Source organism: Juglans microcarpa x Juglans regia, chromosome 4D, assembly GCF_004785595.1.
Source record: "Juglans microcarpa x Juglans regia isolate MS1-56 chromosome 4D, Jm3101_v1.0, whole genome shotgun sequence".
Lineage (NCBI taxonomy): Eukaryota > Viridiplantae > Streptophyta > Magnoliopsida > Fagales > Juglandaceae > Juglans > Juglans microcarpa x Juglans regia.
In genome coordinates, this window is record NC_054600.1 from 24,680,583 (window position 1) to 24,694,326 (window position 13,744).

Genomic DNA, 13,744 nt, shown 5'->3' on the forward strand with positions numbered 1-13,744 from the left:
TAGCGAGTTTCAAAACCTAGTTAACCAGCTCGGATCCGTCAACCTGAATCTTGGCGATGAAGAACAAGCCCTGCTACTTCTCAGTTCGTTACCAGATAGTTGGGAGACGCTGGTGGTCTCCCTCAGTAACTCTACTCCAGATGGCAAACTTACCATGACGATGGTTAAGGATGCCTTGTTTAATGAGGAGGCCAGACGAAAAGAGACAAGCATGAATCAAACTCATGTCCTTGTCACCGAGAGTAGAGAAAGGCCTCGAGGTGATGATAGAGGGAGAAGTGGAGACAGAAACAGAGGGAAGTCTCAACCACGTGGAAGGTCCAACAGCAGCAGGAACCAGCAGACGGGTAACATGAAATGTTACCATTGTGGCAAAGAAGGCCACATAAGGAAAAACTGCCGCAAGTTTTTAAGGGAGCAAGGTCAAAGCAGTAAGCTGAAGAAAGAAGATGGTGAAACCCTTGTCACTCTTTCGGGAGATGTGGCAATACTCTCCACCAGTGACGAGATGTGTCTGCACGTTGCAAGCCATGATGTTGAGTGGGTGGTAGACACAGCAGCATCATACCATGCCACTTCCCATAGTGAATTTTTCACTACGTACAAAGCAGGAGACTTTGGTACTGTAAGGATGGGAAACGCCAGTTCCTCGAAGATTGTGGGAGTTGGCGAAGTGCAGATAAAAACCAACGTTGGTTGTACCATGGTGTCGAAAGATGTTCGACACATTCCTGACCTTCGGCTCAACCTGATTTCGGGAACAGCCCTTGATCGACAGGGCTATGACAGCTACTTCAGCAATGGCACTTGGAAGCTGTCACAAGGTGCCATGGTTGTCGCCTGAGGACATATTTGCGGTACGTTGTACAAGACTCATGTGAAGATTGATACTGATAGCCTCAATGCAGCAGAAGACGAGGCATCACCGAATCTGTGGCACAAGAGACTCGGACACATGGGTGAGAAAGGGTTGGATACGCTTGCGAAGAAGGCACTCATCAAGGTTGCCAAAGGAATAGCGTTAAACCCTTGTGAGTACTGTTTGTTTGGCAAACAACGCAGAGTCTCGTTCAATTCCTCTACGAAGAGAAGATCAGAGTTGTTAAGTCTGGTACACTCTGATGTACGTGGTCCCATGGAAGAAGAGTCATTGGGAGGTAACAGATATTTCGTGACATTCATTGATGATGCTTCACGAAAGGTCTGGGTATATATTTTGAAGTCAAAAGATCAGGTCTTCGAGCACTTCAAGAATTTCCACACCCTAGTGGAAAGAGAGACAGGAAAGAAGTTGAAGTGCCTGCGAACGGACAATGGAGGAGAATATGTTTCCAAAAGGTTCGCTGCATACTGCGCTGATCGCGGTATTCGACATGAGAAGACGGTCCCATATACCCCTCAGCACAATGGTGTAGCCGAAAGAATGAATCGGACCATCATTGAAAGAACAAGATGCATGCTCAGTATGGCTAAGTTACCAAAGCCATTCTGGGGTGAAGCTGTTCGTGCTGCCTGTTACCTGATCAACAGATCACCTTCCGCACCACTGAAATTTGAAGTTCCTGAGAAGGTTTGGTCTGGAAAAGATGTCTCTTACTCTCACCTGAGAGTGTTTGGGTGCAAAGCCTTTGCACACGTATCCAAGGAGCTGAGACAGAAGCTCGATGTCAAGTCAACTCCATGTATCTTTGTTGGATATGGAGATGAAGAATTCGGATACAAATTATGGGATCCAATGACAAAGAGAATTGTCAGAAGTAGGGACGTTGTGTTCCATGAAAACCAGCATATAGGAACTGAAGCTTCCTCGATGTCAGTAGAGCTTAGTTCCTATACACATCCTGCACCATTACAGTTCGCCACAGATAATGAGGATATGCAGGATCGAGATCCAGAAGCAGAAGAAGAAGCTCAGGGTGTCGAGCAGGGGGAGCAAGAACCCTCTCCACCAGCAGCTGGTGTACCACCACAAGGGTTAGATGGTGATGAACCTCCTTTGGTTGATGAAGCTCAACCAAGAAGATCGGCAAGAGGCCGCCTATTGATTCCGTCGATGAGATATCCGGAATCAGACTATATTCTGCTTACTGATGAGGGGGAGCCGGAGAGCTTCCAGGAAGTTCAAACTCATGCTGATAGAAGCCTATGGGTGCAGGCAATGCAAGAAGAGATGAATTCTTTGCAGAAAAATCAGACCTATGAGTTGGTGAAACTTCCTGAAGGAAAGAAAGCCCTAAAGAGCAAATGGGTGTTCAAGCTGAAGAAAGATGGCCAAGGAAAGCTGATAAAGCACAAGGCCAGATTGGTTGTCAAAGGATTTCCAACAAAAGAAGGGAATCGACTTTGACGAGATATTTTCCCCAGTGGTGAAAATGATGTCAATCCGAGTGATACTCGGATTGGTAGCCAGCTTGAATTTGGAACTCGAACAGATGGATGTGAAGACAGCCTTTCTCCATGGAGATTTGGAGGAGGAAATCTATATGGAGCAACCAGAAGGGTTTGAAGCTCCAAGGAAAGATCACTTAGTCTGCAAGCTAAAGAAGAGTCTCTATGGCCTCAAGCAAGCGCCGAGGCAATGGTACAAGAAGTTCGACTCATTCATGATGAGTCATGGTTACAAGAGACTTGTTGCAGATCAGTGTGTCTATGTTCGAAGGTTCCAAGATGCCAAGTTTGTCATACTCCTTCTTTATGTTGATGATATGTTAATCGTTGGTGAGGATAGGTCCAAGATTAACAAACTAAAGAAGGAACTATCTAAGTCCTTTGACATGAAGGACTTAGGCCCAGCACAGCAACTTTTGGGCATGAAGATTGTTCGTGATAGGAATGTCAAAAGGGTGTGGCTATCACAACAAAAATATGTTGAACGGGTCATCAGACGTTTCAACATGGGAGATGCTAAGCCAGTCAATACTCCACTTGCTAACCACTTCAAGTTGAGCAAGAGCTCGTGTCCTTCTTCAAAGAAAGAGATTGAAGAAATGAAAGTAATTCCCTACTCTTCAGCAGTAGGAAGCCTGATGTATGCAATGGTTTGTACCAGACCAGATATTGCTCATGCTGTAGGCATGGTGAGCAGATTCCTTTCAAATCCAGGAAAGGATCATTGGGAAGCAGTCAAGTGGATTCTCAGGTACCTAAAAGGTACATCAAAAATGTGCTTGTGTTTTGGGGGAGCTAAACCAGTTTTGGAAGGCTATACAGATTCAGATATGGCAGGAGATCTGGATAGCAGGAAATCTACTTCAGGATTTCTCTTCACTTTTGCAGGAGGAGCTGTCTCTTGGCAGTCTAAATTGCAGAAGTGTGTTGCTTTATCTACAACTGAGGCAGAGTACATTGCCGCAGCGGAAGCTGGAAAAGAGATGTTGTGGATGAAGCGTTTCCTCCAAGAACTAGGGGTTAGTCAAGAAGACTACACGGTACATTGTGATAGTCGAAGTGCTCTAGATTTGAGCAAGAATTCAATGTACCACTCCCGCACCAAGCATATTGATATCCGCTATCATTGGATACGCGAAGCGATGGAACAACAACTATTGAAGCTTGTGAAGATCCATACGAAAGAGAATCCAGCGGACATGCTGACGAAGGTGGTTACAAGTGAGAAACTTGAGCTATGCAAAAACATAGCTGGGATGGAGAGCATCTAAGTAAATGGGCATGGAGGGGGAGAATTGTTGAAATCCCTGCCCATTGTTGACTGCAGAGACAAGCAAGCAGTCATTGTTGACTGCTTGCTCAACCTCCAACGCCCAGCTCTCAACTGTCCATTGAATGCAACAATAAATGCATTCATACGTGAAGTAATGCATCTATAAATTGAGGCTTCTGGCGAGAGTCTCAAATACACCCAAGAACAGAAAAGAGAGAGAGAGCCTTGAGAGCTCTGAAAAAAAAAAAAAGAAAAAAAAAGAGTTGAGTTGAGTGGAGTGTGATCCTCCTCCTCTGTAATATTTTCTTGTGTACCACTATTGAATAGTGAAGCTCTTTTCTGTAGATGTAGGAAGTTGCCGAACCACGTTAAATTCTTGGTGTCACTGAGTGCGTAGAGTGTACTCTTTTATTACCGCTTTTATCTCTTCCGCTGTGTTAATTTTCCCAACATAAAAGTCAAAAAATGTTCTTCTTTTTTAATTGAGTACGTAATTTTAGATACAGTTTTAGAATGTACAAGTTCCACACACTCATTTTAAAATAAAATGAATGACATGATTGACAGTTTTAGAAAAGAGAGTGATGTGGATCTTTTTCCTTTTCGTGGCAATTACCTACTTATAATTAAGCAGCTAGCATGCATCAAACAAGGAGATCAAATTCCAGATTAAAGTAATATTAACTATGACCAATATTATTATATCGTCCTCATTTGTTTTGTTCCCATTGAGTTGACTGCCTAATTTGTTGACAGCAAGCTGCTTAGATAATATTAGAGGGAGTTGTTTCAAGGATTGCGGCAGCTAGTGCTTCAATTAAGGTACCGCGCGTTGAATGTCCCATAAATTGTTAGAAACTGGTACGACATTAATGTTTATATCAATAGACAATCATCTTTCATTTTTTCTTAGATACTTTCAAACAAGATGGTACGAGAGTCCTTTTACCAATTATAATCATTTGCATTCTTTTCCGGCTTCTCACTAAAAACTTTTATTTCTTTCCAAGTCTTTTTAAAAAGTATGTAAGCGTTGCGTATTCTTTTAAAAAAAAAAATATGTAAATATAAAATTTATATAAAAAAAAATTAATTTTTTTAATACTAAGTCTTTTTTTTTAAAAAAAAAAGAATACGTTGAGCTTGCATAATCTATAACTATATTTAACATTACTCTTTATTTTATTTTCTCTATATTGTACTACTTGAAATGAGATATTTATTGATATATAATATACTTGTTTAGAAAAAGAATTGAGAAAACGTGTTCTCAATTGTTTTTCTCAATTCTTCTCTCCTCTCACTCGAAAAAAGCTCGGCATGATGATTCCGTTGAGAAGAAAAACCACCATTTCTCGCTAGAAGGAAGGGTGTAATATTCAAGCCCCCTTTTTCTTTTTCTCCAAATTTCTCAATTTCTCAACTCTTTTTCCTTCTCCTCGATCCCCTTGATTTTTTTCTCCTTTGTTTGATCCAATTTGACGGCCAGATTTATCATCCGGCCAACTTGTCCATCTTCCATATACATCACCACCAACAAAGGATTCTCCGTCCTCTCAATACGATCGGCACTCGACAATTTCAAGTACTCCGATTACTCGATTTGTAAATTACCACCAGTGCGTGAGCTGCATCAAGAAGTCTTTATCCAGCGAAATTTTCCATACCATTGCAAATCAGTTTTACCATATTATTTTATTCATTTTTTTTAATCTTTTCATTCTATTTTCCCATTTTATTTTTTCCTATTTTTAAGAAAATATATTTATAACCGTGAATTGTGCAACTGTAGCGTAATCGTTTTTTAAAAAAAGAATAAAATATAAGACTCACATAAAAAAAATTTAATAGTAAATTACACTCTTTTTCAAAATAATTACTCGATATTTATATATTTCATGATTGTATGTAGAATTACTCTGTTCATTTTTTTGTTAAGTTAATATTTTTCTTGTTCGTTGCACGTGCCTTATAAAATCCAGTGTCCTAGTATATTCAAAAAGGAGAAGTCCTCAACTATAAAAAGATTCTATAAAAATTAATTAACAAATTGGCATGACTTCACATAATATGTTAAATCTATTTTATTTATAAAATTAACTTTACAATATTCTAACGTATTAAATTAAGTCACGTCAATTTATAAATTTACTTTTGTAAAATTTCTTTGCTACTAAATTATCTCTTTTTAAAAAAAAAAAAATTAAATAAAAAAAAAAAAGAGATTAAAGCCACCGACCCACCAAATCAAAGGCCCGTGGAGTGTGTGGAAAAATAAGATCCCCTCCTCCTAATATTACGTTTCAAATTTGTCCGTAAATAAAATCAACACATGATGATCATGATCATGATGATCTGTTTCTTAAACTCGTTTATTTTGCCAGTTTTTTCTCCCGGAGGAGGGGGCTGTGACGTTTGTAGCTAGACAAATTTTATTTTAACTCGTAACATATATACGGAAAAATAAGATAATACAAAAAAGTCTTATTAATAGTCCACATGGGTTGTCGATTCCTTTTCACCGTCTGATCCATTACTAATTATTATTATCGCGTGTTACCCCCTCTTTTTCATGTTCCATTATCATTGACCCAAATGCAGACCACACGTTTACATTCTATAATTTATTAGTCTTCCTCGCTCTATCAAACAGTAATGGCTAGCTAGGATGATCATTCAGTCATTTTCCAGAAAGTTCACGTACGCACGGAAAAGATGCGGGTACTTGCGTACAAGCAATGCCATCCACCCATCCCTAATCATATATAATGGGAGCTGGGATCGATCCAGCATGCAGTTAGCTAGCGCCAGTAAAACTCGATCTCAAATTAATTAATTAATGGCCCTTTCGCTTAAAATACATGTAAGTTAAGTATTATATATAAGCAAGGGATTGTTATTGATATCTAAACAAATATATTTCACTCTGTAACAACATGTCATGATCATTCCTCTTTGCCCCTTTTTTACTTACATATATACTTTATCTAAAAGAAGATTTTACAAAAATAAACTCATAAATTGACGTGGCTTAATACGATACGTTAGATTGTAAAATTACTTTTATTATAAAGTTGATCTACAGTATCATATGAAATTGTATCAGCTCGTAAATTTATTTTTATGAAAACACTGTAACGGTAACATATCTTATATATATATATATATATAAATGTTTTTCACACATAATTAAGTTATGTGATTAGCAACGTTAATATCAAAACAATGCTAGTACTGTTCTTTTGAATGCTTAATTAAATGCGTCGCGTATGGAAATTCTACTTTTTTTTTTTTTTCATTGTTTTAGACCTCATAATCATAAAGCTGTTGTTGCAAAAACCACATGTTCTCGTCATTCCACAAGCTATCCAATGTGTCTGCACCACCACCACACCACCCATTGCTATGCTCCAACGATGGGATATCCATTTCCAAGCCCTTTTGGCATAGTCCGGACCCATTTAGAGAATTATCGGTGTAATTACCCCCGGGTATATTGTAGCATTCAGATAGTTCGGAGATGGAGGAAACTTGGGCCTCCGATGAAGCAGACGGGGAACCACTCGATATTGCATGCATGAAGTAGGGTTCAACTGCTGGGTCGGACCGAGAAGTATCGACTTGATATGAGGAGTTGGGTCCTGTCGAATTGTTGGGGAAGTGATCAGTGGTAGATTCAGTACTGTATCCAGTGGTGGGCTCAACCGAGTTGGATTCGGATTCAGCCCGGATTCGCTCCATCAACCGGGGGATCCATACGTAACGCATGGTGTCTCTGAACTGTTTGCTGTTGACGTCACATTTGAGTTGCTTAGCCTGCTTTTGGACCCTGGTCCTCCAATAGTTTTTTATCTCATTGTCTGTTCTTCCAGGCAGATACTGTGCTATTTTGGACCACCTGTAATGTTTCAAAACAACAAACAAAGATTAGATTCGATTCATTCTAATTAAGGTTAGAGACACAAACATGTTTTGTGTATATATATATATATATATATATATATATATGTAGGAGAATCGAAAAGTAGTACCTATTGCCCCAACGAGAATGAAGCTCAAGAATCAATAGCTGTTCTTGGAGGCTGATATTCCCACGCTTAACGTCAGGGCGTAAGTAATTCAACCACCTTAATCTGCAGCTTTTACCGGTTCGCTTCAAACCTGTGTAGTTTTATCGATAGAAGTTAGTGACAAAAACATGAACGAACAAATCTGAAAATTTTGGCTGTGGATTCTAATTCCTGAACAATACTATTGCAAAAATAATTGAGTTCTTCATTAATCAAGGCTTGTTTTTTTGTTCCTTTTCCCCTATCCTTACAGTTAACTGAACTCAGAGAGAACAGATAGCAGAGACAACGCCAAGGTAAATATATATTATGGGGAAGAAGCATGCATGCGTTTAATTAGAGGCTTACCTGTGCAGCGTGCAACGGAGTTCCAGCGACCCTCACCATGGATGGTGACATAACCCTTGAGCGTGAAGTCCTCTTCATCTGTCCATGGACCTCTCCTGATGTCCATGCCCTCTTCAGAACTCATATCATGTTTTGCAGACCCACAACCTCTGATCACTTGAACTTCCATTAATCCTCAATGAATTCTAAGCTCTCACAAAGAGAGAGAGAGAGAGAGAGAGAGAGAGAGTTTTTGAACTTGGAGTATGAGATGGGTTTATTTGGATTTAAACTTAGGGATAAGCAGGGGATTATATATATAGAGGAAAAGATGGGATTGGGAAGACCAAATCACTAATAAAGAAGAAAAAGATTTGTAAGTTGACAGAACACGCCACAAGTTTATTAATATTATAATACTAAGTTATACAGTATAGACGACTCGGTTTTGTTTTGAATTTTTTGACGTTTTGAGTCTTTTGACCCTTTGAATTTTAAGATTTGTCCCAAATACACGCGCAGACGTGTACCACCATTGGAGATCTCCGAGTAGTTCAAATCTTTTTTGTTTTTAATTAGATGGCTAGCAATTTAAATATCAAGTTTTAATCTTAGAATGTTTTATACCATGTGAAGTTGATGTGCTTGAGACCATGGTTTCTATGAGCTGGGTTATATAATATTTTGACGGCCGACCACTACTACAAATTAATTAGCCTCTCGTGGTATCTATACATTTAGAAATGTGTTATTATACCATTTATATATGAAATTCTAGCCCACTGTTTGTTGCCACTTGTGAAGAACTGCGTTGACTATAGATTTCTCAGTACTGTTCCCTCGTGATATTAGGTTTCTCACTATTCCTGTCTTTGAATTTACGGGCGCATTTGATGAACTTTTTTCCTCCAAAAAAAGTGAAGCTGATCATCTTTTGTTTTTCTTTTTTATTCAATTCATGTTTGTTAGGTGAGGAGAGAAATTGATGAGCTTCTAAAGGAATTTTAGGCATATAACAAGGGATCAAGTCAACTGTGCATCTGGTGCCAGACTAGCTTCAAGTAAACTTGTGAGTCAGATAATTAATGGACGACTGAAATATCAGTGGTAGATCATAGGGCTAGAAATAATAAATAAATAAATGAAAATTGACGCAATTTATTTGTCATCAACTTCAAACTTAATTTGGGTCAAGTGACTTGCAGAACAATATATCCTACATGGTAACAATCCGAAATATTATTATCTTTTTATAATTATTTATACAACGATGTTATTTTTAAATTACAAATATTATATTATTTTCATAAGTTATTATATAAAAATGTTCTTAATTTAAAATATATATTTTTTTTTCAAAGAGAAGAGGTCACATGTCTAATAGTGACTACCTCCAAACTTTATTAAAAAAACTTCAATTATAGCGGAGTAAACCGTAGTAACAACCAAGACACACGAGATTTACAATAGACAATCAAACCATCCCAAGCATCAACACCAACAACTAAAACACTCCCTATACAATACCAGCAAAAAACTAACCATGTATAATCAAAACTGTCAACTGAAATAAAACCCTTATTTATCCCGAAGATAAGTCAATCCCAATTTATCCAATCTATACAAACCTCTTAGATCTCTTGAAAGCTGCCCATCCATTCAGAACACATTATTCTTCCCCTGTGCACCTCTTTGTGCCAAAGCATTCGCCACTTTATTCGCTTCTCTAAAACAATGATAAATATTGAAAACAAACTCATCTAAAAGAATCAACACCTTCTCCCAATAATCCCAAAGATACCAAACTCATCTGCATGCATAAACTCAACCCCTCTAACACCGCCCTCAATTTAGCTTCATTATTGGAACAAAAATCAAAAGCATGAGAAAAAGCAAACACAAGATTGCCAGTGCTATCTCTTAATACACCTCCCCCACCACCACTACTCGGATTTCCCAAACTACTACCATCTAAATTTAATTTAAATATACCAAGGCTAGGCTTAGTCTAACAAATAATTCGAGTATTAACTCGACGTTCTTCCACAACCCGAATGTCTAAACGATTTAATATAGCAAAATCAGAATTAGATAGGCGATTCACCTTAGTAACATTTTCAGCTGCTACACGAACCCATCATTTAATTGAGTTCCAAACCACATCCAAACTCTCATATCTACCTTCCATTTGGGTTACACATCGCCTCTTCCACAACCTCCAAACCACAATAATAGGAATAATACCAAAAAGAATACCAACTTGTGACTGTCGCGATGCTCTATTGAACCAGGCTTGAATTCTTTCTCGCCATGGCTGCTGGGCCAGAAACGAGATGGACATTTCAGCTGAAACTTTACACCACAAAGTTCTTGCAAACTGCCCACTATTCAACACATGTTCTAAATCTTCCACCATGCCCCTATCACAACAATTGTAGCAAGAAACTAATGGAATGCCAAGTTTTTTAACCTAATCATCAACACTTAAGCATCCAAAAACTGCCTTTCACATGCATAAAGAAATCTTCTTTGAGAGCATCTTATTCTACACCCATGAAGACCACTCATATCTCGGCATTCTGATGCGAAGTAGATCCCAAGCTGATTTAGTTGAGAAGACCCCATTTCTATCCAGCAGCCATATCAATACATCTTGATTATCCTTCAAAGCCCCCACTATTGCCATTACATTTGTTGCCAACTGATCACCTAACATATCCTTCAACCAGAAAACATCCCAAGCATTGCTAATGAATAAGTCTCTTATACGAACATCCGGACTAACAACCTACTCAACTAGGCCATGAAGAGGACCACCCTCCAAAAACTTATCATACCAAAGAGAAAGATCACCCTCATTCACCTTCCATTTAGAATTTTCCAGGAGATAAGAAATCCCCTCAACAATTTTCTTCCAGATCAAGGACCCCACCAAACCCCCCGAACACAAGCTCAAGTGTTTATTCTTCACATATTTAGCCCAAAAAATTCTTACCCATAAGAACTCCTGTGTCAAAAGTTGCCACCCGAATTTAAGAAATAACGAGTGTTGTACCTCTCCCAATTTCCAAACCCCAATGCCTCCCTCCTTCACTAAAACATCTATTTTTTTCCACGCTCTCCATTTTCTCGTCCCTTTTCCATCTTTTTCTCCTCATAAGGATGTTGAAAACAAACCCTGTAGTTTCTTAATCACCAATTTTGGCATCAAAAGAGTTGATAAGAGGTGTATTGGCATACTAGAAAGAACATGCCACAAAAGAATAAGCCTCCCTCCTTGTGACAAAAGACTATTTTTCCATCCTGCTAATTTATTTTTCACTTTCTCCACTAACGGATCAAAATTTTTTATTTTAAGTCTTGCATCAACTATCGGGGCACCCAAATAATAAAATGGAAATTGTCCTTGAGAAAAACCAGTCTCCAACAGAATATCTCTTGAACGATGAACTGACAACTGTTTAGAAAAATAAATAGCTGACTTATCAAAATTTACCTTCTGACCTATCAAAACTCCATACTGCTTCAATACTTCCATCACGCATGTAATTGTACCTTTAGAAGCATTTACAAAAAAAACAATATCATCGGTATAAAGCAGGTGCGAAACCACAGGAGCATTTATCGGGTGGGAGAACAACTTAATCTTTTTTTCCGCCACCTTTAATTTTATTATCTTAGACATGATCTCTTCTAAAATTATAAATAAATAAGGGAAGAGCGGATCCCCTTGTCTAAGCCCCTGTTTTGACTTGAAAAAGCCTTAAACGTGACATTCATCATAATAGAAAACCATGACATCGTCATACAATTCATACTCTGCTTACAACCTATTTCCTTCCATACTTGATTGTCAACTTTCTTTCCTTCCCTCCTTTAGCCAAGTCTTAGTCTCTATTTTGGCTTTAGGCCGAACACCCACCCTACACTCCACCTCTGTATGTCCCTATCGATAGCACTTGTTACAATAAAATTCTCTTTTTTCATATACTACTTCCTGCCAAATCTGACATTTTTGTCTAACAACAATCGAGCATCCTGCCACCGGCTCTTCCTTTAAATCCACTTCGACACAAATTCTGGCCCATGTAGCCCGAGTGCGATACAGAGTTGCATTGTCCGTCCCAAGGAATAACCCAAATTGTGTCGCTAAGCTTTGAAGACAGTCCAGCCGATATAAGTGCAACGACAATCCAGGGAGAAAAATCCATTGCAAGGCAATGGAAGACTCTTTCGTAACATCAAAGTCCACCGTCCAATTAAATAGCCTAAACTAACAGCCTGCCACCACTCTTCCTTCTCTCGCCCATGCATGTAGATAGTCTTTCTCATTAGCCAAATACAATAAAACATGCTAATCATCCATAAAACTCACCATTAGTAACTCGCTAAACCCCCACGTTTTGATGATCTTCAATTGGAGCACATCAATGGAAGGCCTTGTCGTCGTGAATTTCAGAACCAGAGCAAACTTCAGATCTTCAACCGCCCTTTCCATCTCAACATCGGAGAACACAAATCCTAACTCCCCATTTATCCTCTCAGGCTTCCTCAAAGGCACACAAAATTTTGATTGTGGCAACGACCTTTGGAGAGCCTGCGCAAAAGTCCGTCGATCGCCCACAACAGAATCTACAACCTTCTTCGTCTCCTCCGTCACAGGAGACTTAGACCCCTTGCCCATCCTGCCGGCAACAGAGGTCGTTGGAGGGCTAGAGACACACGGAACCTCGCACTCACCCCAGAGAACAAAACCCTAGCAAAGCACTCAAAATCGTCATGCCACTTCAGCAACTATCGCAAAAGGAATCCCCATGATAAAGGCAACCCATTTAAAATATAGTTGTAAAAAGAATTGCACGTATATAATTTTTCATAGTTTAAATATTACCATAATTTTTAGCTATATATGTGCTTATTATTTTCTCTTAATGATAGGTTGTTTTTTAGAAAAATAGTAAAAATAGTACTACGTAATCCCATAATTATTATGAGAGGAGATCAAAATATGATCTTTTCATTTTTAATAAGACGTTGATCATCATCACTCATATATATATATATATATACATTAAGAAGCTGGAATCCGCTTACCCAAAAGGAAATTAAGTCGGACCCCCCTTCATGTCTAATTAAGATAATTTCCAAATGTGAGAGATCAGGATCGATGGACGTGCACGTACAAGCATTTTAATTAGACACATTAGAATTTAATTTTCTTCCTCCAGTGAGACATGAGTGCTTGACACCCAAACGTACATCATTAAATTGCGAATGAAGTTTATGAAACTTTTAGAAAAAACATACACAGTAAATTAAAGGAAGTCTCATCCAGAATGATTATATGTATATGTAAAGTTCGATATTTCCTTGTTATTCCCTTAAGGGGGACTAGAAGGAAGAAAGACCGACAAAATAATAGCACAAATTCTCCGCTTTTGACACGAACCCAACATTTCATGACCACACTTGTCGTTTCCGAGCACTGGCCACTTTCTATTTAAAAACAAAAACATTTCTAATGAACATTGAAGAGCTAGGGAATTATATATACCTAGAATTACTCATTTTATTTTTGGAATGTTGCTCATAGATCTGATGATTTATTCGCTTACCCACTCTGCTCAGCAAGATCCGATGCTTCATGAGTATATAAGCTTATATTAGAACTTTACTTAGGCGCTAT

The 13,744-nt window shown here is 38.5% G+C and overlaps 1 protein-coding gene across 1 annotated transcript; it reads right to left on the minus strand.

The window, feature by feature from the left end:
• Positions 1 to 6,768: 6,768 nt before the first annotated feature.
• Positions 6,769 to 8,358, minus strand: LOC121260517 (transcription factor MYB108-like). Its single transcript, XM_041162428.1, has 3 exons — positions 8,080 to 8,358; positions 7,693 to 7,822; positions 6,769 to 7,559 (listed from the first exon to the last, which is right to left on the minus strand). The coding sequence occupies exons 1-3, from the start codon at positions 8,246 to 8,248 to the stop codon at positions 6,965 to 6,967; spliced, it is 894 nt and encodes a 297-aa protein (XP_041018362.1). The 5' UTR covers positions 8,249 to 8,358; the 3' UTR covers positions 6,769 to 6,964.
• Positions 8,359 to 13,744: the final 5,386 nt, after the last annotated feature.

Coding starts and splice junctions, on each gene's coding strand:
- LOC121260517 (XM_041162428.1), bottom strand. CDS start 8,248: ATGGAAGTTCAAGTGATCAGAGGTTGTGGGTCTGCAAAACATGATATG. Junction 7,823..8,079: donor CTCCGTTGCACGCTGCACAG/GTAAGCCTCTAA, acceptor AAAACTACACAG/GTTTGAAGCGAACCGGTAAA. Junction 7,560..7,692: donor CATTCTCGTTGGGGCAATAG/GTACTACTTTTC, acceptor GAAACATTACAG/GTGGTCCAAAATAGCACAGT.